We start from the raw sequence: 25024 nt of genomic DNA on the forward strand, positions 1-25024 counted from the left end.
GATTTGCCTAAAATAACCAGCCACATTTATACTTAGTATTAAAAATATTACATCATGTTTTTAAGGAAGCATCTTTATTTTTGTTCTTTTTTTCCTTTGCTGTACAGACATTAAAGAGTAGACAGCAACTTTTTCTCGGTCCCCCACATCAGCTGCATTAAGTTAAAATAGCCCACTGTGTACGCTAACCTTTCACCATTTTGCTTTCCAATTAAATTTAACCCAGTTCCCATTTAGACAAACAGATGTCTTTTGACAAGCAGATTTTTCTGCCCTTGTTTTTTCTTAAACACTCTACACTTTTGGTTATTTGATGAAATGTGGTGGGCAGTAGCAAACTGTCTGTAGCCAAAATTAACAATGTATTATTATAATACATTATAACAGCGTATTATTAATATAATACATTGTTAAAGTCTAAATGCGGTATCAATAAGCTAACAGAGGCACAGGTGATTTTGTGTCTGTTCTTCTCGCCTGTATAAAAGAATTGATTAAGCTCCCTGAAAAGAGATATATCCTAAAACAGATCAAAATACAGAATAATGTAGACACCCATATCTCGTTTACTGTTTTCACACAAACATTTATGGCCTAACCACCTCAAATGAATTTGCAGACCTTAAACCTATGAGAAAGCAAACTTGAAAGGACAAGGCAACATGTCTGGAAGTCTAGCACCACCTACTGTATACTGTGTGCAGGTGCAACATGTTTTGGATGATTTAAGGATGCAGATGTCACATAATTGGATAAATAAAATGTAAATGAGCGAAACTGAGCACACAGCTTAACTTTACACTAATTCCTCCGAGTGTTCCTGACTTGATAAAGAAACAGCAGATAGATGGCGACGGAATCCCATTTCAAACCCGCTCCTTGAGGCAGTGAAATCATTCACCCTTCAGCCTGCGATTCCTCGTGCAAAAAAAAATCAAGGAGTCTTGACACTGAGCCTTTTCACCACTAGATGGAGTGGACGGAGAAACAGTAAAACTGGAAAGAATGGCGCGTTCTCCTCTAGTAGAAATCCTGGATGTGGTCCCAGCCTCAGGCTGCACGTACTTTTGAAGCACCGCTGAAGCAGACAGCCCGGTTCCTTGCACGTCATATGGTGAGGCTGGAGCAGAGCCATCAGGGCCTCGTTTTTGGAGAGAAGGACCCTTATCTTAGTCAGCGTGCGCAGCCAGGGCCCCTTTATCTTCGCGGGGCTGGGAGGCGTATCCTTTCCCCCTCTGAACTCCCCTTCACATACCACTCTGACTCTCTCTCTCACACACACACACACACACGTACCCTGACTAGTCTACAACCTGCTTCAGACGACGCCCCACAACCCATGAGATTCCCACCCAGCGCGGAACCAAGTCCGCCGTGCGTCTTTTTCGCCCGAGAGGAAGCCATCGGTGTCTTATAATTGCCGGGCCGTGCGCGCAAGCTGCCCTCGGCATCACCTCAGCTATAGCACAAGGGGTGCCATCCAAAAGAAGAAGAGAAGGGGGGAGGAAAGGAAGGGGTGTGAGAGTGCTCCGAAAAATAAACAACAGGACACCTCGTTTGGAAGACGTCTGCGGCGGGAAGCAAAAAGGGATCTGTAAACTGAGTAAGTCGTGATTTTCAGTGTGCTGCGGTTGGTGATGTGTTTTCCTGTAGCTGACCTGCTTTTGGTGATTTGTTCAGCGGCTGGTTGTGCAGCGGCGGAACATTTAAGCATCAATCCTGTGCCTCGGACACGAGGGCTGACATAGCGGGACAGAGGGATGAGAGAGGGTGGATGAAATATGCATATCTAACAAAATACTGGCTGTTTTGTAATAGTGAAATTCCTTACTGTGTAAGCACCGTGCAGCTGCATTAATATGCTAGGAGGTTACAACTCGTAATCACAGGAGGCGCAGCATCCTTCTAGACAGATAAGAGCAAATTGAAAATAGCATTGCTTTGGCTTAAGTCAGCGGCTGAGAGTTACTGAACATCTGCATTATTATGTCATATCATCCTCTATTGCATGCCTAGAGGGCCGCCTTACACTACTGTACTTCCAATGGGGGCGACAGGTGTAATGGGAAGACGTGTTTACGCGGATGCCTTTCATGATCCGTCATGTAACATCGATCTGATGTGCGAAGCAAGTGTCTCTTTATTTGTTGTTGTTGTTGTTGTTGTTGTTGCTTCGATGATGAATTTCCAGTGGAGCCAGCCAGCCGCGCATGGCCGTCACTGCACGGGTGGAGAGATGCTGACTGGTTACAGACTGGAGGAGAGGACAGTAACAGGGTATTCTGTGTGTGTTGTGATGTGAGCAGTCCCCTCCAACATGGCGCGCATGAGCTGATAAACCTTGGCCATTACATACTCGGGTCTGGAATTTACACCGTGCAGTGGATGAGGCGCTTGGCTTTGTAGTAGCGGCGAATGAAACTCTTAAATAGACGACGTTAGCTCAAATGAATCCAGGCGCAGGCTGCCAGCAGTGGCACAACCTGGCTTCTCCATCCTCCCAGAATATCACGTAGCCCGGGCTTGTGTGTGTGTTCTTCTGCTTCTATTCCTGTCTGTGAATAGAACAATGTCAGCTGGACCAGCTCCTTAATTTTTGCCCTGATTTTTTTTTCTTCTTTTTTTGTAATTACGTTTGATCACAGCATGCATAGGCACAAACGGACAAAGTGTGTGTTTTTGTTTGGTCTTGTGTTCATTGTTGCTCTGCGGGGCTTGTTGACTGTTGTAGAAAACACCTTTGTTGACAAGACCAGCCCTTGCAAGATAGCTGAGAGTTCATAAACATAACGGATCATGATTTCCCTGAAGTAGCACAACACACTCTTAGGTATGTTCGTCAATAAAAAAGATTAAGAGACACCTGTTTGATTCTTATAAATGCTGGGGAAAGTGCATCAGGGGGATTGATTTCTGAGGTTACTTCCAGCCAGACATTTTATCCTCTTGCTAGGTCAGCCATCGCCATCAGAGAGATGTTGAAAAGGAGACAAAATTAATTGATTTCAAGTCCCGAGAGCCTGTTTGCTTCACAATGAACATCAGTCTTTATTGTCTAATAGTGTAATTGACTAGTAAATAGAAAATAACGTAAAATGTAATCCTCACCACTTAAGTATTAATAAATGTGTAAAAATATAGATATCAATTATGCATTATACCATTTAATATTCTAAGATTTTATTCGTAAGATTTGAGACAATTAATTATCTGGTCAAACATTTAAAAATAGGTTGGATATTTGGTTTATTAGCAGCACTTCCTGCCTTCTGTTGTTTCATTTCATTTTATAAGCAGTTAAGTCCTAAGGCCCCAGCCAGGCCACATGTGAGTGGAGGGTCTATATCCAGTTGGCTGCTCTGTGTCGTGTCAGCAACTCACAGTGGAGGCGACAGCACTTGTCTTGCCCACCCAAACATTATCTGACATTATGACTTTGGACAGTCACATTTCTGTCTTTGTCTTTTTGAATTCCTGCATACGTGCAGCTTTGTTTGTGCATTTCTGCCAGTCATTTTGCATGTATGAATGGAACAAACAGATGGATTGTTTATGCGTGTGTTGATGACTGTGCCTTGCACTGGCAGGCTTGGTACTGGGATGGGTCTGCGTTCACCAATTTAGTTAGGGGAAATGAGCCTGGTAACTGGACGGTCATTCATTCCTATTCATGGCCAGTCAGTAAAAAAAAGGTGAGGTTAAATGTGAATGAGTAACACTCTTTACTCTCAACTAACTGCAATCAAAGTGCCTTTCGGGAAGCCAAGAGGCTAATAATAGAAATCCTCATTGAGGCAAGTCATAGTAAGCAGCATCCAAAATACACTTACAGTTATAAACTCACAATGACATAACCTGTACAAATTAAAGAAGTTATAATCAGCATTTTCAGATTAACATTGGGACACATGACCATTTTAGTGTTATTCATCTGATTGTTTTGCTTTCCCCCCTCCCAGATTTTATGTTTAGCTTCATTGTCACCACGTATAGCCAGTTGCAAAATGCAGGTTTTCAAACAAAGCAACTATGATGAACAACTGTACACTACCTGCCCAGTGCCAACCCAAACAGACAGAACTCAGTGAGCAGTTGATGAACATTTAGTAGCTATAAGTCTTCCCTTAGGAATACCGATGTGAATCAAATGACTCCAAGCTTATCAATTCCTTTTATTATTTTCTGGCACTTATATATTGCAATAAAGTTGTCAGACTCTCAGATAATTCTCAGATAATAAAACAGCTGTTTTGATGCAAAAAATAAAATAAAATAAAAAAAAAAAAACCTGTCTAGACTTGCACAGAAAACCAATAACAAATCAATAACATAAATGGTAAATGGCCTGTATTTATATAGCGCCTTACTAGTCCCTGAGGACCCCAAGGCGCTTTACATATCCAGTCATCCACCCATTCACACACACATTCACACACTGGTGATGGCAAGCTACATTGTAGCCACAGCCACCCTGGGGCGCACTGACAGAGGCGAGGCTGCCGGACACTGGCGCCACCGGGCCCTCTGACCACCACCAGTAGGCAACGGGTGAAGTGTCTTGCCCAAGGACACAACGACCGAGACTGACCAAGCCGGGGCTCGAACCGGCAACCTTCCGATTACAAGGCGAACTCCCAACTCTTGAGCCACGATCGCCCCAAGACTCAGACCTATAAGCAGAGTCAACACTGGCATTAGTAAAATTAAAATCTTATCAGGATCCACACTAACTGTTTGTATAAATATCAGTTAATGCAGGTTTCATGAAAACCTTTTGTTTTAGAGCGGTGTGTATGAGTAAATAGATCTAATTTAAAGTAGAACCCTCGACAACTGTTGGGTTGCAATTTCCTAGAAGTTTTGCCAGAATCCGATGGTACAGCATTATTACAAGTGGACAGGAGGCCTCTCATGGGTTCACATCCTGCCCTGAGCAAATAGCCCCAGAGTGATGGATATTGCCAATTACCCTCTCTGACCTTACTGTCATTAAGAAACCATTTATGCAGTGGTTACAAAATCAGATCTGTAAGCTAGTCGTGGAAAATGAATGTCATACATTCCAAATGTCTTTAAACTTACTGTCCCATTCTGAAAGATGGTATTGTAGGGCAAAAGAGGAAGTGGAAGTGAAAGCTTGCTCAGCAAGCATGCAAAGTGATACGGAGTAACATCTGGGCCGATGATGATGATGTGAGATATTCTTAGATAATGCTTTGCAATCCACCTCGCCCTTTCTGTCTCTGTTTTTTTCCCTCTTTTTCTTAATCTCTGCCTTCTCTTTTCCTCCTGGATAGTCACTTTTTCTTTTTCTTTTTTATGACTATCTCTTATTACAAATCCCCCTCCTTGCTGCTTTGTCATGACAGATAAGGCAAAAGAGGATTTGTTTTTTTTCTTTCCAGCGGATAGTGTGTCTTCTGATAAACTGTCATTTTTAGCCACTAAGTCGTTTTAATCTCAGAGGGAAGTGTGCTCAGCAGTATGTGTTTGTACATTTGTATGTGTGTGCCTGTGTGTGTGTGTGTCTATTGCCCAAAACATGTGCACTCCCACATGCTCATATGACTGTCATCAGTGTTGTTGCAGAGATAATATCAAAAGCCCTATTGATAAGCAGTAGATCACCCTTCGTTTTGCTCTGTTGATAACCTCATCTACAGGGTGCACACATGGCAATATGGTTTAAGGGGAGGAAGTAGGATGAATATTAGTCCTTGTCCCCTTTGTAAATCAAACTTTATTTTGCGAGAAGAGATTGGACAGGCTGATCTTGGACAAACATACTTAGTATAAACAAGTCCTTGAGAGCCTTGAGTAGATATTGGGACCATGCCATAAGGGAAGACACCTATTAGGCCTAATGGTTCCTGCATTAACATAGAAAGGCTGCTCCTGTAATGCAAGTCCATAGGTTTCCGGATATATAGAATTTGCTTATTGACCAACAAGAACACACCAGGATGCAGGAGACAGGCCACTACTGAAATGGGTTTTCTGTAAGCATAAAGACAGTGTTGTCAGCAGGTCATGTTACACTGTTTTTGCAAAAAGGCTGAAGAACAAGTCAATAATTGGGATCACTATCATGTTCTTTACTCATTCTAGCTTAGGTTTTTAATCTTCTGTCCAAAAAGGTTGAGCTTTTGTCCAGAACTCTAAGATTATTCATCCTAGGAACTAGGGCTGTTCGATATAACGATATATATCGGATGACGATATAAAAACTAATATCGTTTCATTTTGTGCTATCATTTGTTTCGTGGTGTCGCAAAATAAACTGTTTATGGCAGTATCTTTTCATTGTTTTGATGGTCACTGTAGTGGCTATATTAATTTCTTAAAGTTCTCTCTTTCTCTTATATTTTATATAACCACACTATGAGGACAAATTTGTTTGTCTGTTTTTATGCGTTTTGGTTAGCAACAACGATGGTAACACCATCGCGTGTCTGCTTGTTTATGTTCCACATAAGCTTTTCACAATAAAGCTCAAGATCCTGTTGAGACTTTTCAAAATAAACTGAATCACGTGTAAGAGCGGATTATGTACGGATGAGAAGTTAAAAAAAAGACGCCATGTGCTAAAAAATAAACCTTAGACTCAAACGTTAGAGGCTTTTCCCGGCAGCACGCTGTATAATAAATACTCACAAAGAAAACGGTGGCCTTTACAACTTATGTCTAAAAATGTATAGTTTCATGCATCTGTTAAAACGCTTGACTCCAGCTACATGATGCGCAGCTGGAAACACTTCCCGCAAGACGAGCTGCCCGAGACTCACAGAATTTATAGAAAATGTTACATTTTTGTGATTTATATCGTTATCAGACGATAGAATTCTTATATCGGGATATGAGATTTTGGTCATATCGCACAGCCCTACTAGGAACTGCTGTTCAATAGCAAGACCAGGCCTCAATCACACCTACAAATATTAAATAATGGCTGCTAAGATCCATTGATCAAATATTTTTTCAAGGAGAGATTTTTGTCTGTTAAATATTCTGTAAAAATAGTGAAAAAATACCAGCTAAATTGCTTGTTTTATCCAACTAGCAGTATAAAACAATTTCACCGACGTTTCAGAAAAGTATAGCATAAAATCCTCAAATGTCAGAAGTTGGAACTTACTAAATATGATTTGAGTTTAAATCACATGGCAAATAATCTTCTGAGTAATTCATTTAGGAAGATCGCTGTTTTCATTTTTTAAATTGTGGTTATGAACCTTTAGGTCATAATTTACAAACATCTGCGTTTTTCCATCCCAGTCTTATTTGTGTGATAGCTTGGCTTCTTCTAACGAAACTGGGCTTCCAATACAGAACAAAATGTTTCCCAGGTTCAGAGCTAAAAGATTTCACCTTTTCCTATACCGATTGCCACTCCCTGAATTTTGATGATCTAAACAGTGATCCAAACGTCAGTCTTCATTATATCCTGTCACACAGGTATCAGTGATATTAAAGATCCAGTGTACTGTGTATGTACTATATTTCTACAAGCTAAACCTGCATTCTGACCTCTACATAATCAAAACACCCAGATCGATCATAAAGTGTCACAAGAGTTGTGGACTCAGCATGCACTCTGTGGATACCTAACATTAACAAGTAAAGATCAAAACTCATCAGTTTTGCAGCATAGCATAATGAAGGTCAAGATCGGTCAGATGAGACTAGTTGATGAAGATTCCAGGGAGAAGCAGCACAGGGTAGAGACACTGCCTCTGTTAAAGGTTTTTCATTAGGTATTTGTTGAAGGCAGAACGAGGAAGGAATTGGTGGAAAGAATGTGAGAGTGGAGATTTGTTGCACATTAGGAACTGAGTAGAAGAAATACTGACCTGTCTGTATGCCTAAAAAATGTGGCCATTGTTGAAAAGTGCCTGCAAACCTAGATTTTTTACACATTAGAGTTGGCTGCATCCGAGTATTTCTGTAATTTTCCAAAGCGAAAACTTCATATTGACTTATTGGCCAGCAGTGTGAAGGTTGAGAAAATAAGGCAGGGTTACGCAACACCTTCTCCACTGCCTTGTGTTACAAGTGTGAGAATAATTGCATACAAAAAAAGATTGTTCCCATTTTTGTGCCATTATGATTGCTGTGGACTGACGTCAGTCTGTGACAACAAGATTTTGGCTACTGATGGAACTTGCTTGCTCAAAGCATGTCTTTTTTCCCCCTTCTTTTGGCTTCTCGCTTTAGGGAACAACACAGTGAATCATGTGCCTCCATTTCACCCCATCCATAGCATACTGTCACACAAACTCTGTCTCCTTCACTATGAATCTTCTGCACGATCTTCCTCTTTTCCTCCTCTTTAGCTCCATATTCAGTATCCTATTTCCAGTGTATTCACTGTCTTTCTCTGTGTGTGTCTAAACTATCTCAGCCTTGCCTCAATCTGCCCCTCTCAAATACTCATTTCGAACCATTCTGGCCACTCCCACTGAAAAAACTTACCATCTTCAGCTTCCTGTCATATCCTCAACCTACTCTTAAAACTAAAAACTTCTATTCTATCTTAATCTCTTTGTAATGCCATAATACCCATTGTAACTCATTCATGTTTAGTGTTGTGTTGCTTATTTTATGTTTCCTCAACAATTTTCCATTATGGTTGTTGACTTTGAGTGGCATGAATGGCTCCAATAAATAAACTTCATTAATATTGCTGTTAGACAATATAAAAAATAACACTTTCCAAACTGGTGAAGGATTTAATACAAATGTAATTGAATTAATTTTTTTTTTCTAACTAGAAGACTGCATGAAGAGCACATGGTCTGCCAAGGCTAACTCACTAATGCACCATTTTAAACAAGTGAAATTTAGCTGAATTTTTGTTTGCTCATGCTTCACTTCTCTGCCAAGTTTAATGAAATTTGTCTTTTTCCTAATGTTGCCAACAGACAACTCGTAAAAGTGCTTAGAGCGGTCAATAAGACTAGAAAAGTGATACATAAAAAGCAGTCCACTTTGACCATTTATGTACAGAAGAAAAGACAAAAGAGTCATAAACATCACAGGAATACGTTTGATTGGTTGCTCGTTTTTTGCTAGAAATCCTACCACTGCATACGTAAAGTCAAGATTCATTCATTCTTGCATGCTGTTGACACTGAAACAAGTAAGACATCAGAACTTTCCCAGTTTCCCCCGTCCCAACACATGTGTCTCAGTTGCCATTTGCCCTCTCGACATAGATGTTACACAGTAGTTCACTCTCTTTTGTGCTAACAGAGCTGTTATTTATGGCTGGCCTCAAAGGGAAAGGACTTTTGCCCTCTGACTCTTGAATACTAACGTGTGGCACAATTTGTATTCTGCCTGAGATAGAAGGATGCAGAGCTGCGTGTGTGTTGGTGGTGGTTGAGAAGTCTTGGTGTGTATATGTGTGTAATGGCCTGGGACAAGTGTGTGGCTGGGGCAGAGAGGCTGGGAAGAGTATTGTTGTCCCTGTGCTTTTTTGGCCTGAAGGAAGGAAGCCGTGGAAGTGGGGAGTAGAGAGAAGGAGAAAGAAGGGCCACTTCGACACAGTCAGTGTGATTGGATTCGAGATCAGTTTCCTTTTCCAAAGTGTTTTAGCGTTTCTTAAATGCAGGGTCTGTGTCATTAACTCAAGAGTCATTTTCACCATCATCCTTCTTTCTGAAGAGGAAACATTTTCTGTTATTTTGTCTGTGTCTGGCATGCTTGTTCTTTCGGAAGCAGCCAGAAATGACAGTCTCGCTCACATCTGGGATTTCTCCAGATTTGCAGAATAAATAGTATTCTGTTTTCTTATTTTTTTGGCTTGCAGCCGTTTCAGTCACCTTTTCTTTTTTCCCTGGGTTTCATTTTGTGATTGTGTTTGTGTGTGTGTGTACCCAGGAGTTTCATTATAGCTGCAAAATATTAGTTTAAAGGTTCTCGCTGTTGTGAATTACAGCCTAAGTTAACAAATGTCTTGTAAATTTGTTGTAACTTGCCATTAGTGGCAATACAGCAAAATTTCTTCTGTCTTTCCTCTTTTTCTGTTTGGTCACTTTCGGCACCAGATGATTGGTGTGATTATCAACATCTCACTTTAGGAGGTTTTTATATTTCATATTTAAAAACAACAACAACAATCCGATCGGAAGATGGAGTATAGAGTTAAATCGCCCATGTTCATGGTCATATATGTAAATATTTAAGTGTGGAACATGTCACCCAGTGTGTGCGGCTGGCTCATTGATGTTTGGGGAGCAATTTTTGAACAGCAGCGGGTCTCTGTGGACCACAGAAATAAGCGCTGACAGGATTTAACTATATAAATGATACTTTTTGGCTCAATTAATTGCTGGCTTTGAGTGTTTCAGACAATTTGTTAAGCGCTTTGCTCTCAGACTGCAGGATTACTTGTGGTTCCTAGAGTTTCCAAACTGGGAGGCAGAGCATTGAATTATCAGGCCACCTTCCTATGCAAAAAGCTTTAAGTCTAGATCCAGGAGGCAGGCACTATCTACTTCTTAAGATCAGGCTTAAAACCTCCCTTTGTGACTAAGCTTATAGTAAGGTGATATAGAAATATCACCAGATTTAACTTTAATTAACTCCACTTGTTAACTATCATTTGAAAGTGCTCTTATCCGTCTTTCTCTCTTTGTCAAGGGACCTGATTCTGCCTGGTCCTAATGTGCAGTAGGTGTTCAGTTCAGTATAGGTGCATTAAAGTGTTTACTACCTAATGAAGAGCAAATGCTGCACAAACAAGCTTTAAATAAATTTGTGCATCTGAGTATGTGTGAGCATAGGAGGCATGTTCAGAATCAGCATGTTGGATTGCCCAACAGGTGTTTGTTTAAGATAATTGGAGGTAATTTGGACTGACACAATCTGCCACCGCTGCTGACAGAGAGCAGACCTATTGCTGTCTGGAGTCAAAGAGTAGCTATTCTCTGTCATCACATATTGGAAATTCTCTACAGCAAACTTGATTCCTTCTACAAAGGCAACATGTAAACATTTAAAAAGTGGTGTTTTTGTTACAGAGGGTAGAATTAGTTTGATCAGGAAGAGATTTAATTAGAAGAACCTAATGTTGATTTTATGTATCTTAACAATTAAGTGGAATGAAAATACTTTCTTTACCTTAAAAGGAGTTGTTTTTTTTTTTTTTATCCTAGTAAGACTTTATGCCAATATAACACCCCCAACAAAGATATACCACTGGGTTATAATTCATTTACATTTATGGGCATTACATTGATTACTTTTAGTGTATTATAGTGCAGTTAGAGTATGTAAAGTGACTGCTGGTTCCAGAGGACCATGAGCACAATGCTATTAGAAGAGAGGATGCTGTTGCTGTACACTGGCAGTTAATGTGTTCCTGGAAATGCTACAGAAGCGGTGCACTCAATAGGGAATTGAGCTGGTCATTAATGTGTTTCTCAGACTTCTTCTGATATGTACCTACCTTTATATATTGTCAGAAATCTGGTTTTAGCTTGCTAGTTGTCTCTAAATCCGCCCGTTCTGATCCATCCATCGCTTAGTCTTGTCTGAGTGATGTTTTTGATCTCTTGCATTTATCTGTGTCAGGCAAACCAGTCTCTTAGTGACTGTCTCCCTCCCTTGATGTCTTTCTCTGTCATAAATGTAATTACTCTTTTTACTGTGGCAAAGATGGCTGCCTGCTTTCCTTTCTCCCTGTGCGTCAATAATTTATGAGAGAGGCTGTAGGACATAGGCCCCCAGTGTTCCAACAAGGTAGACACAGTTTTCCAATATGTCCTTAAAATTTCATTGCAATATTATTCCAGAGGTTAGAAAATCAGGACTAGCACTAACATTTGGTTTTGGACTGTTGCCTTTAAGTCTTGCATGCACAAGATTGTAAGCATTATTCACTGTTACTGAATGTAGATGTTTAGATGCACCTGACAGTGACTGGATTGTTATCAGTACTTTTCAATATCACCTGATATCATGTCCATCTGACTAAATCTTAGATTATTGTTGTATTTACGTTTTCACATTCACAACTTGGTAGTCAGTTGAGCAAAAAAAATTATCTTTAACGAAATTTCCCAAATAAAAAGCACTACATGAATACTGGCAGGATAGAAGCAAAGTCCACACATAATTCTTGTCTTTGTAACTAAAACATGGGCAGAATACCTGTATCACAATTGAGGCCATCCTGTTTTTAGATAAATGCATAATACAACCTTTGTACAACTTTTAAATTAAAATTCATTACACTTATCTATGCAAAGCTAACCTTATTTACAGTGTGCTTTAGCTGAACTGTGTCCAGCTAGGACAGCGTGATGGAAACTGATGTAACTATATTACGTGCTGATGTTTAATATACTAACTGCAAATTAAATGTTTTAAAGCAGCTGTAGGTCTCCGGGCAATCACAGGGAAAGAAAATCACATGGTTCTCTTATTAAGATGGTCAGCTTATGTAGTGCTCATGTGATAAATTTATTTTCAGTTTCGGTTTTGGACAGTGCAACACTGAAATGGATCAAATGTCAACAAGACGAATGGATGGCAAACAATGTGAAAAAAATGGTCTAATCGCTCAATAGTAACCTAATTACTAAACAAGTGGATAATTACAACGAAGCCAATTACAAGGAAGAGCATCAAAAATAAAAGTAAACAGGGAAATACAGAAGAACTTAGAGAAGTCTATTAGCAATGCTAATGCTCAGTTAGCTGTTTAGAAATGCTAACTGCCAGCTAATTTACAAGAGTTAAGTGCAGGCATAAAAATTAAGAGATGTATCACTTCCAGTCTTCAGTTTCCAGCTACTAATTTCACATTTTTTGTAAAAAACTACAAATGACAGCGTATTCAAACAAAAGTAAACTTTTCTTCAATGCTAAATATTATTTTCATAACAACAAAAAAAAGATTAAACTTTATAGTGTCCCCAAAATTTGAGTAAGTTGCAGGATGTCCTCTCACTGAAACAACTGAAGTAACTGAAAATAAAGTGCTCCGAGACCGGAAAGAGGTGCAAATAACTGTTAACTGTTACTGTGCACCAAACAAAAGAACGTTTAACAGATTTACATAACAAAGGTCATTTACTTAAATAATTTTCCAGTATGTTTATAATTTCACCAGATAAAAGGTCAGCACCTTTCTGTTTTCTTGTCTCCATAATTTTTTCTTGTAACAGCTCTGATCCTTTGGCTTCGAGCTCTGGGAAGCTTTAGCAGCTTTGTTACTTTCTTTAAATTGTCCATGTTCGTCTGGGTGAAGATTATGTGTCTCATTAGGTCTGTTCTAACACTTTGTGTCTTAACTCATTGTGAAGAGCTTTCATTCCAACAACATGTTAGAATGTGAATGCAACCATTTGCCTGCACCACAGTGTGCATGTTGCATAATCTGACATAGATGAGGCTGACCAGCCGGTCACCAATCAGAGCCAAGAATGCTGAAAATTGACTGATTTCGGTCCCTAGCTGGTCGATCAGCACATTGCTCATAAAAGTCTGTAACTTACACATACATAGTAAGATTATGTCCAAAAACTGTTATGCATAATTACTTAATAAAAACAAAAACTACATTTCTGTGTGAATAAAAAGCAGTTGAAATTGCAAATATTTCTTGGTGATTTTGGCACATTTCAGGTGTTCTAAATGTGAAGCTGTGAATGGTCCCTCTATCCTGCATTTTTAACAAATGTATCAAATAATGGTAATGTGTTCATTGTATAATTGCTGTCAAGTTCAGCTGCGGGTGGGACCTGCTTCTTGACCTTTTCCACATTAAGATGTTTGGTCCTTTAAAAACGACAGAGGTCAGCTGCTCCTCCCTGGTCAAATTCCACCGATGAAATGATTCAGATGAGTTTCCAGATGTGCACTAATCTAAGGGCCCATCTTCCACTATAACCTGAGGGATGGGAAGGGACAAAGGCTTAGGACAAAAATGCGCTATATAACGACGGCAAAAAAAAAAACTATAAACGTAATTAATATGTTTTTTAATTTTGTTCTAAACAAACAATTATAAGCAAAATGAAGATTTGCTTTATTTTTGAGAGTGCAATCTTACCACATTAAGCCATATAAAAGCTGATTTGACTCAGTACATCCACATGTCTGGATCACTGGGAAAAGGCAAAAGTTGGGAAAAATGTGTCTAGACGGTACAATATGTCTGTGTTTGTGTGTACTTCAGGAGGTGATCAGATGATTGTTGTTCTTACTTTCTCCCCCCCAAGGGTCTCCATGTGATGGGGATGTGGCTCGATGGAAAAACAGAAGAGGGAATGGAAGAGAAGTGAGCTGTTTGATTATATGTGTGTAAATGCACAGGAAAGACAGTAATTGGACATGTTACAGACTGACCTTCCATCATGCATGCCTAAGTCTTAGAGGATCAATGGTTGCACACTGAGCATGAAAAAACGATGCTTCTTTATCTTTTTTAGGTCAGCGCTGCCACCCTGCATGCCTTTGTGTGGGAAATAAAAATGCAGCCGCAAAAAAAGGGTGGGATAGGAGGGATGTGAACTGGTGATATGCTGCATTTTTCCACTCACAATCCAACCTTTGTATGTACTAAGCTGAGAAATGATACAATCTGTTACAAGCAGGGATGCTGTTCCTCGTTCCCCATCAACAACAACACAATCAAACAATTTTAGAAATGTTACTGGCCTTGCTGTAGGTTAGGTTGACAGCTGTTTTTGTCATAGCTGTTTTTAAAAAGATTGGATTAGATGCGTATAAAGATGATGAGCCCATATATGTTGTGGTAAACTTTCATTCTGGTCTAGGGAGAGCACAACATTCTTCTGTTCTCCATCAAACACTTAAGCAACCAGAAACTCTAGTCAGAGTCAGAGAAGTTAATTTCTTCCCTGGGAGTAGAGAAAATGGATAATTTGACACCAAGTCATTCAAAACCTGTATTTAATAAGTACGTTAATTCTTGGGCTACTTTGATCACTGTAATGTTTCTAAAGATTCCTGCTATTATAGCAAATTATATCTGTGCAGGGGTGTAATTTTATGTGGCGAAAGAGACATACTTCCCCTTAAGGTTTTATGTGAATCACCTTTTTAAATGTCACCTTTTAAATGTTTTTACATAATAGTAATAATTTAAATTAGAGATGAAAAACCAAAAAGTCATTAGTTTGCCCTACGGATGTAATTCTTAATTAGGACTGCAACTTATCATATATATTTTTTAACATTGATTAACCTGTCTGCTGATTTCCTGAATAGTGGATTTTTACAAAAATATTTTAATTTGTCATTTTGTCTAAAACCTAAATGAGACGTATTGTGTTTGTCCTTATTTTCCATCATTTATAGAGTCAAATGAAGGTTTACAAAGGTCTCTATGCAGTCCTGTGACAAACTGAGTTCATCCCAGGATTTGAGAGCTTGTAGAAACACCTCTAGAGCAGGTAGCTCTTGTATATGACTTCATCAGTCTTTTGAATTGTTGTGAAGACATTTTGGTCTATTCTTCTTTTCATAGCTCTTATTCATTTATGCACAGCTCTCTTAAAGTCCTGCATTTCAATTGGGTTGAGGTCTGGACTGGGCCACTGCAGTTTTTTTCAGCCATTCTGTTGTAGATTTGCTGGTGTACATGCGATCATTGTCCTGTTGTACGACCCAGTTTTGGCCAGCCATTAGCTTTTAGATACATTACCTTATATTTGAATCTAGAACGCTTTGATATATAAAAGAGTTTATGGTTGAGTAAATAACTGCAAAGTGTGTTAGTCCTGTGGCTGCAAAAAAAGCTCAAATCATCATCCTTCCACTACCGTGCCTGACAGTTAGGATGAGATGTTTCTGCTGATATACTGTGTTTAGTGTTCATCAAACACTAAACATTGTTCCAGAAGTCTTGGGGTTTGTTCACAACTTCCATGGACTTTTTAGAGAGGAGAGGCTATTTCCTGGCAACCTTTCCAAACAAGCCAGACATATTCAGTCTATTCCTAATTGTACTGTCATGAACTTAACATCGAGTATCTGAGTTTGTGTTTGCTTTTTTTTGTTTGCTTGTTTTGTTTTTGTTTTTTGCACAGTTTTGTTTTGGGTTTTTTTTGAGGATTGCACAGTCTGACCTTCAGAATTTCTGTATACGTCCACTCCTGGGGAGATTGAGACTTTGCTTGAATACAAACTTAAATAAAACCAGCAAATTGCCAGAACTGTATCATCCGTTTACAGTCGCATAAATCAAATCTCGCATTTATTAAAACAGTAGTTTTCTACTGTTATATTTACCTCAGAGTTTTCCTAGATGTTATATTTAATGTAAGAATTAACGGACTAGTTGTAATTTTATTGGATTATATCCCAATACATTAGACATAGTTATAAAAGATATAATTCCCTCTCAGCACAATAATACTTACCAAAATAAAACATATGTGGAGACATTAGCTATTATTGTCACATAACACGTGTTGTCCTTAGAGAGCTGAAAGTAGTCAGGGTTAAATATAGTATATGAATGTATCAACGTCATAATACCCCCATATGGCACTCACAGTTGTTAGTGAAGGTGTCTATAGCTTGCATACTAAAATCCTTGTACTGAATTCTTGTACCCAGTCGATTCTGTCTTATATAGTCTTTATAAATTTAAATTTTCCAGTCTGGGATCATGAATTTATCACTATGTTTAATTTGCTCTAGAGGTCACGATAAGTGCTGCCTTTTGGATCTGATAATCTCAACTATTTACTACAGAAAAAGGTGGAACTCAGTGCAGGATTTATCACTTTTTCATAGCAATAGCTTTATCCTATCTCCGTTAAGCAGCAGTGTGCAGTCTTTTCCCTCTGGCTTTAAGTTTTCATCTGTCCATCCTCCATCCTGAAGCTCTTGTCTGGAACCTATTAAAGCAGGAATCTCCAGCAGAGCCCTCGCTGCACATTAGCATGCCTGCACCAACTTTTCCTGACTGGAAAGAGACTCTGATTTAGTGCCAAACACAAAGATATTTAACCTCAGTCACTGAGAAATCACTGGAAGGTAAATGACCGGTGAGCAAACACTGGGGTCACAGAATATTGCTTGATGCTGTGTGTAATGTCTGATTATGAGGCGTAACTCTTTCTCCCTCCCCCTCCTCCCTTCTCTCTCTCTCATGCTGCCCCTTAACTTGTCTGCCCTTCATCAGGATGGCTGAGGTGTCACATGAGGAGAGACTCCAGGCCATCGCTGTAAGTTATCTACACACATAGAAACATTCTGCTTTCTATTTTCTATTTCATACGCACACTTAGACACACACACACACAGAGTGCACATCATGCACGCTGATGGCTGAAGAATCAACAAATCATTGCTGCTTGTCATGGTCTGACTGCCAGTCTTAATGACTCAACCTTTTAGATTCCATCTCCTTCATCCATTAGAGGACATCAAAAGCTAATATAGTAGCTACAGCTCACTGCCCTTTTCTGTCTGTTCCTCTGTCTCTGTTCATCTTTTATACTTATAAATGTTTTATTGTCACTTGTTGCCTTTTCTGTTTTAACATCCAGGTGTCTGGTTAGCTAAACTTTGTATATCGCAATCTCTTTTTTATTTTACCTGTGGCAAATATAGGGAAACACATTTATATTACTACATAATATCAGTTTAATGCCAGTACTACATTCCTATGCCTATGGTCAACAAGCTGTATGTATATAAAAAAAATATATTGGTTGACTACTAAAGATGACGTATATGCAGCTCTATTTATTTGAAGTTACCAAAATTCCCAAGTTGCCACACTAGTACTGCATAAATAAATATATAGTTCATATTGTTCTTTAAAATTATGATATTATTTCAATTTCTAATCTTTGTAATATGCATTTGTGCATTTCCTAGCAATCTTAATGCATGTATATCATAACAGGAGAAAAGGAAGAAGCAGACAGAGATTGAAAACAAGAGGAGACAGCTGGATGATGACCGACGGCAACTCCAGCATCTCAAGGTACACACACACACACATTCACAGGCATACACATTTTCCACGTATTCCATAAGAATACTTGGTGGTTGACAAGAATACACACGAGTATTGGTGTCCACAACACATTGATCTCATAGTATGCACAGGGCACTCTCAGTTACCTCCTGCTCACTACTTCATCAGCACGTTTCCCCTGCTTCTCTTGCCGCTGGCCACATGTTTCCAGTTTAACTGTTTTTCCACCTTGTGTAGGCACATATTGAGTTTGTTGGATTTCTTCCAGGAAAGAAATCCATCCACCATGTTTTATGTGTATTTGTATATCAAGTATTCTTATTCCATTTGTCGAAGTAAGCAAATGAAATTCAGTTGGTACACAGAGAAGCTTGAGAGCTAGTTGAATCTGAGCAATAGATTTTGTTTTGTTTTGCAGTCACAGTAGTCATAGTACTAATTATCTTTGTTGCACGTGTTTAAATGTTATTATTTAATACTATCACCTCCCATCTACACTTGTGAATTCCTCCATCTGCTACCAAAAGAGTGCTTGCAGTGCATAAACTGGGATATTTGACCCCAGCATCACATTGCTCATCCTTCGTGAACATGCCAGTTTGGCTTTGTTTGAAATGCACTCGAGCTCTCCACTGATAAAACTAATGTACAGTATGTGTCATCTGTACTCCTACATGCCTCTCCCTTCACAGAACTTCTAACAAGCTAACAGAAATACTGCCGTGTTTCTGGGATTCATGCTCTTACATGTGTGAGCAACGTTAGACACCCACACAACATTAAAATCAACAGTTCCCTTCAAATATATCTGTCCAACATAGTGAGATACTCCCCAACTGCTGCTGTCACGGAATGTTCAGAATGGATAACAGATAATACCAAAAGCTCCTCCACATGCTGTTTATACACACACACACTCATGCATGTAGACACACACTCATTATATCAGAGCCAAGGTTTTTGTCAGCGTATGTGTCAGCGTTATCAAAGCTATTTCAGCCACCGACAATTCAGCAGGTCACAGATAAGAGCAAAGGTTGAGGTGTGTATTTGCCATGTGCACACGAGTATGTGTGTGTGTGTGTGTTTCTAAAAGTGACCTGTACTGTTGTCCCTGTGTGCTCCCACTTTTTCTATTTTCCAGGCAAACCATTGTAAGTGTGTATCTGTACATGTCGCGTCCAGTTTTGTGTAGGTTGCTTCATAAAGGAACACAGAAGCTTCAGACAATGCAGTGGGCTTTAGCAGAGGAAACAGATTTTTGTCCCACTCCCACCAACAGGAAACGGCTCTTACACCCACCGCACCCCACTTTCGTCTCACACACACACAGAGGGGAAGTGTAATCATGCTGTCCAGGGTTGTTAGAAGGCTCTTTGTGTGGACCACGGCAAGTATTCTTGACTCAGAGGCAGACCGATGTGGAAATCCTAATGAACGTCTTTGCTTACGCAGTACATTTTTTTAGGCATGTACCCCACCATTAAATCACACCAGTACACGATTAAACACACACACATATATGTACACAGACTTGTTAACACAGAAAATGTGGTGAGATATGATTACGCTAACAGGAGTCAGCAGTCAGTCAATGTCAACATGTTTTCTTAAAAGGAGAAAAGCAGTTGGCAGAGGTGTGTACAAGTTGTGATTTTTCAAAATAAAACAATTAGCACTCACAGCTAACACACTTTTACAAAGTTGGGAAAGGAGTAGTTTGTCATTTTCTTATTCATAAAAACATAAATAACACAGCTGCGGCAAGCGAGCATTTAATTTTAAAACCACATCTAAACCTCATTCATTTAATTACCAAGGACATTTGCTTAACCTGTACAAGAGACAAAGGCTAAAAGTACCACATTTAAGCTTTGGACCGCTAAGTCACTTTCGCCATCCTCCTATTATACCACAGACATTAGCTCAAAATGAAAATGAAAGAAAAAAAATGTAAATTTGACGAAATGTTTGACAAAAAACATGGACCAGAGAAACTTTAATTTGACAAAACTGACTTTTGGATAGATGCAAAATGTGATTTGAAATAAACTTCTTCTCTTTCCAGCTGTTCATAACATATCCATGTGTGGATGGATGCTTGTCTGCGTGTGCGTATGTCTGTATCCCAGTTCCGCCCTTTGTCTGCTACGTTAGCAGCTTTTACTCCAAAGAACAATGGAGAGACGTAGCTTCAGCATTCCTAGCTTTTCAACTGTTCGCATTGACTGGTGTGTGTGTGCATGTCTGTGTGTGTGCGTGTGCGTGTGTGTTTGTGTGTGTGTGTGTGAGTGCTTCCATATGCAAGAGTGAGCACATTAAAGTGATGTCAGGCGCTGGTGTAGTAGGGTGTGGCTCATGAGAGCAAGCAAGATTCAGAGAGTAGTAAGAGGGCAAAGCAGGTTTAGATTCAGTGCCCAAGAGACCATGCAGGACTGAGGAATGAAGAGTGTTGAATTACACAGTGTTAAGTGTGTGCTCTAAAGCTCTGCAGCTGGATGTCTGAAGTTGAATTACTCAGTGGAGAGGGTAAGATTTTAAACAGAACAGCAGATAAAAAAAATTTAAACACAGATATAAAGTGAGGGAGATCCACCCTGACATTTACAACCCTTTTTAGGTTCCTAAAATTTAGGATGGGCAAAGAGGCATATGCTACACGAGAGAGGAAGGGGGAGGTTTTTTGTTTTTTTGTTGGTTTTTTTTTTTTGTAGAAATTCTAGTTGCATCACTGGAGAGGAATTCGCATCAAGCACATGTCCAGATTTTCAGCCTAACTTGTGAAAACAAGAGCTTTTTTTTTCTAACACTTTTCCATATGGTCAGGCAGGGTTGTCTTTTGCTGCATGGTCCAACAGCTGCGAGTAAGACACGCTGTTATATTTACCTCAGAGCACGCCAAGTATTTGCTTTGATATTAACTCATCCAGAGGATGGAACGTGGATGGGGATTGAAGATAAGAATACTGGCCTGTGAAAATAATAAGGAATAATAGTAGTCACTGTTAGTTTTCTAAGCTTGTTCATAAAGATATTACTTGGAATGAATTAAGCTCTAAGAAATATTTGATCTAGTTTAAGATTAGAGCCACTTCCTTTTTTATCTCCCAGTGACCTCTCTATATACCCATTCCTTTCTTTAATTTAGTATAATGATATTAAATAAATGTTTGGATTTCCCAGTTTGATACCAGAAGTCCTGATCCACTGGCCGGGTGCCATTTAGTCCACTTGGCAAACTTTTTGGCAGCAGTTAAAGTGTTTGACAGAATCCCTGAGTTTCAGCAGTCAGCAGAGAAGTGCGAGACTGCCTGGCAAGAAGATGTTGTTGCTTTAGATTAACTAAAGAGTTCATCATTAGTGTCAGAGATGGTGTCACTAATCTCTCGTGTAAGAAAGTACATCGATGTCCAAAGAGAGGCTGACTCTGTGCAGCATGTGGAGAAATTGAGGTGCTTCTAACGTTTTAACCACTCAACTTGTGCATAATGTATGCATAAAGATCTTCCATAAGATCCTTTCTATGTAGCAAGCACGCACACAAATGCATCAACACCCATGGACACATCAAGTACATACACAGTAAAACTATATTCCACTATATTCTTACCATTGCTAGATCAATTTTATAGAACGTAAGTTAAATGGTCTGGATTACCTAGACTTTATCTGTGTTCTTAACATGTATATTATCCTTGCAGTCAAAGGCACTGAGAGAGCGCTGGTTGTTAGATGGAGCTCCAGCAGAGGAGGAGACTCAGAAGCGTCTGCAGGAGGACGAGGTGAAGACCAAACTTTTGGAACAAGTCATCCTCAGGTGAGCAATCCCCCATATGTTTAATTTTTGAAGCAGTTTATCCATTGTTATTCTTTTATTTTGAAATTAACCGGTAAATTGCTACAATATTTAAAAAACCAGGAGTAGCAGTAGCAGTGTGATTTAATGGTGTTTTGATTTGCACTCAGAGTTTGCTCAAATATAATACAATTTGTGGTCATGAATGATCCACAGATTTTTTTTGTGTGTGTGTGTGTTTCCGAGCCAGGCTTGAGCAAGAGATTGAAGAACTTGAGACAGGCATACCAGCCAATAAGGGTGTGGCCAAAGAAAATGGAGGTAAGTTTGGTGCCCATGGCAACATATTGTATCATCACATGGGAAACCATGGCAATGCAGCCTGAGCGCAAGTGTCACAAAGACAAAGTGTGCTCATAATAACCTCTTGATTTACTCTGTTAAATCGGTTCTCCATACCGGAGGTCATTTAAACAATATTTCCTTTCTTTCTTTGTCCTACTGTCTGACCCTGACCACGCTCTTTTCTCATGCACTTCCCTAATCTCTCAACGATGCTTTGGTGCTCTCTATAGGTGAAAATGGAGTAGTGCAGACCTCTGGTCAGACACCCAAGAGAGAGGTGACAGGGATTGAGGCCAAGCTGCTCGGCCCTAGCCCTGACCAGGCTAGTGCAGACAACCCAGTTACTCTAGTGTTCATGGGCTACAAGACCGTGGAGGAGGAACAGGAGACTCGCACGGCCTTAGGAATGGACGGGGTGGATGGCAATGTCAAAGCCGAGTTTGTTGTGATCGAGGATGGGGAGGAGAAAGCGGGCGGAGACGCAGCCACAGAAGAGCAGCCTCCACCTAACGGAAGCATGGCAGAAAAAGAGAAGCCTAATGAAGGTGGGGAGGAGGGCGAGAAGGAAAAGGAGAAGAAACAGACCTGCAAATGCTGCACGGTCATGTGAGGCGTATGTGCGTGCGTATGTGCGCGTGGGTGTGTACACACTTTCACCTTTGCAGGCATGTGTGCCATTGCATGTGTCTGTATTTGCAAATGTGTGTAACTTTTTGTTTTTGTGTGAAAGTGTGTGTATCGGGACTGGGGGAAAAAAAACAAAAAGTACAGTTACACAGCCAATATACCAACAATGAGAGCCAATCCAAGCTCCAGCTACAACAAGAACCACAAAGACTCATAAGTACACTTTACTCTATATTCTTTCTCTGATATGTATTTGACTTTTGATTTCTATTGATATTTTTCTATTTTTCTGTCTTGACATTTATATTGTATTCAGTATGTATAACTTTATTATGGGACTGTGTACTGTAAATTCATTGTTACTATTGTTGGGAAAAAAAGAAAATGTATTAGCTCTCTGGACTGTACTGCTACTCAGTTGGGAAAATCTGGAAACTTTAAATCATTTAAGTAAAAAAAGCAAACTATGAAGGACACAGATACTTAGATATATATATTTCTCTGTTTAGGCCTAACAACTATTTATCGGTCAATTTCATATTGCAATATTGTCTAAGATATTATTTTAAATAGTATTTTAATATATTGATATGAAATTATGTTTTATACAATGTATTTATTGTTTTTGGTTCTCTGTATCATCTTCAACCATTAACTGCATGTAAGCTTGTAAGCACTACCACAGTCGCGTCACACTCATACAAGTGTCTGTGTTTTCTTAGACTCATACGTGCTCATATCTTTAGTCACGCAAGTCTTTCTATCAGTAACAGTAAGTATAATTGGCATTGTTAGAGATATGCATTATGTCGAAAAATACAGCAAGGAGACAAAGATAAATATGATCACTAACTAGGTTGCAAATCACAATAGTTTCGTACTGTATGTGGCACATGTACATTAAGATCACGGCTGTTGTGTTTTTTGAATGCAGCTCTGTTTCTCAAAACGTTGCAGCGCTGTGCAAAATGTAAATAAAACCAATGCAATGATTTGCAAGTCATTAAAACTGTACAGTTATTGAATAATAAACCATAAAAAAGGTTAAAAAAAATATGATTGTATTTTTGAAAATGTATTCTCATTTTCAATTTGACTGTAATATACGGTTAAACAGTACATGAGCGGGTATAAAAAGTGCCCAGTTCCTTTAGAAGTAAAAGATGGGAAGATGCAGAGGGGTTCACCACTCTGTAAAAGTCTGCATAGTCAAATAGTTCAACAATACAAGGAAAAGTTGAAAGAATGTATTAATCTGTTCACAATTTAAAAGCCATAATTGGTAACATGGAGTGCTTTTTGCACATGGCTTGTTTTATCTGTGAAGGCACCATTAATGCTGAATGATATCTACAGATATTGGAGTACCATATGCTCCCATCTAGACGAGACCTTGCTTATTTCTGCAAAACACTGCCAATACACATTGTGCACATATAACAATAACATGGGCTTACTACAAAGAAAATGAGTCCCGGTGCTAAAGTGCATCTAGACGTGTCACTCAATTTAAAACATTTGCCGTATTTTGCTAACAAAGCTACGTCAATTGATCTATTATACATCAAATAAAAGGATACAAATAATTAGCTCTCCATTGCATTGTATTTTATTTACTTTTTGAAGAACTGTTTCAACATTTTTAGAAAAGGCCTGTAAGATGAAATCACTTTATGATTAGATTCATGAGATCATTACACAGTGTTTAGGAAGGCCTAAGTAATTTTCTTCTTACAACAGTAGAATCAATGTATGTCTTAATGAGGTAGCACTGCATGAAGCCTTGCAACTGTTTCAACTTGTCTCTTGTTAGGTCTGTAGCATACACTATCACATTAACATGAATGTAAATCCAGGGGTTAAACTGGGATTCATCCTAGCATAATGAGAAGAGGAGGGCTTGCTCAGCTCACTATAAAAAAAAAACCTTTTTGTTTTTATGTACCAAATAAAATTTGATGAATCAGTCATTTCACTGTGTCTTGGTTGGCTGGTGGTTTCTGTTCTGCTTATACTCCCAGTTTAACCCCTGATTCTTTGTTTGTACACCTGGGCCTAATCGTGCTTGAGTAGATTTCCAGAGAAAGAAAAGAGAATGAGGGCATTTGAGTAGATTTTTTGCAAATATTAATTATATCTTTGGACACATTATAAAGACTTCAGCTTTATCCGGGTATCCAAGCATTTAGCTTTCTTCCACTATTACAGATAGTTTAAATTCTTGAAGAAAAGCATCTCAACCACATTTAATGGTAGACAAAATATGCATGTACACTATAGCAATT

General features: G+C 39.1%; 1 protein-coding gene across 2 annotated transcripts; it reads left to right on the top strand.

Moving 5' to 3' along the window:
- The first annotated feature begins 981 nt into the window (after positions 1 to 981).
- palm1b (paralemmin 1b) lies at positions 982 to 24717 on the top strand. Of its 2 annotated transcripts, XM_006798770.3 has the most exons (7): positions 982 to 1603; positions 14232 to 14290; positions 17168 to 17210; positions 17897 to 17977; positions 21673 to 21788; positions 22018 to 22088; positions 22343 to 24717. In XM_006798770.3, exons 2-7 carry the CDS (start codon positions 14244 to 14246, stop codon positions 22720 to 22722), a joined length of 738 nt encoding a protein of 245 aa, XP_006798833.1. In that variant the 5' UTR covers positions 982 to 1603; positions 14232 to 14243; the 3' UTR covers positions 22723 to 24717. The 2 variants fall into 2 exon arrangements, with proteins under 2 accessions (XP_006798833.1, XP_006798834.1); XM_006798771.3 differs by lacking the exon at positions 14232 to 14290 and having other exon boundaries at positions 985 to 1603.
- The last annotated feature ends 307 nt before the right edge of the window (positions 24718 to 25024 follow it).

The sequence above is a fragment of the Neolamprologus brichardi genome, chromosome 19 (assembly GCF_056152115.1).
Source record: "Neolamprologus brichardi isolate AB-2024 chromosome 19, ASM5615211v1, whole genome shotgun sequence".
Classification (NCBI taxonomy): domain Eukaryota; kingdom Metazoa; phylum Chordata; class Actinopteri; order Cichliformes; family Cichlidae; genus Neolamprologus; species Neolamprologus brichardi.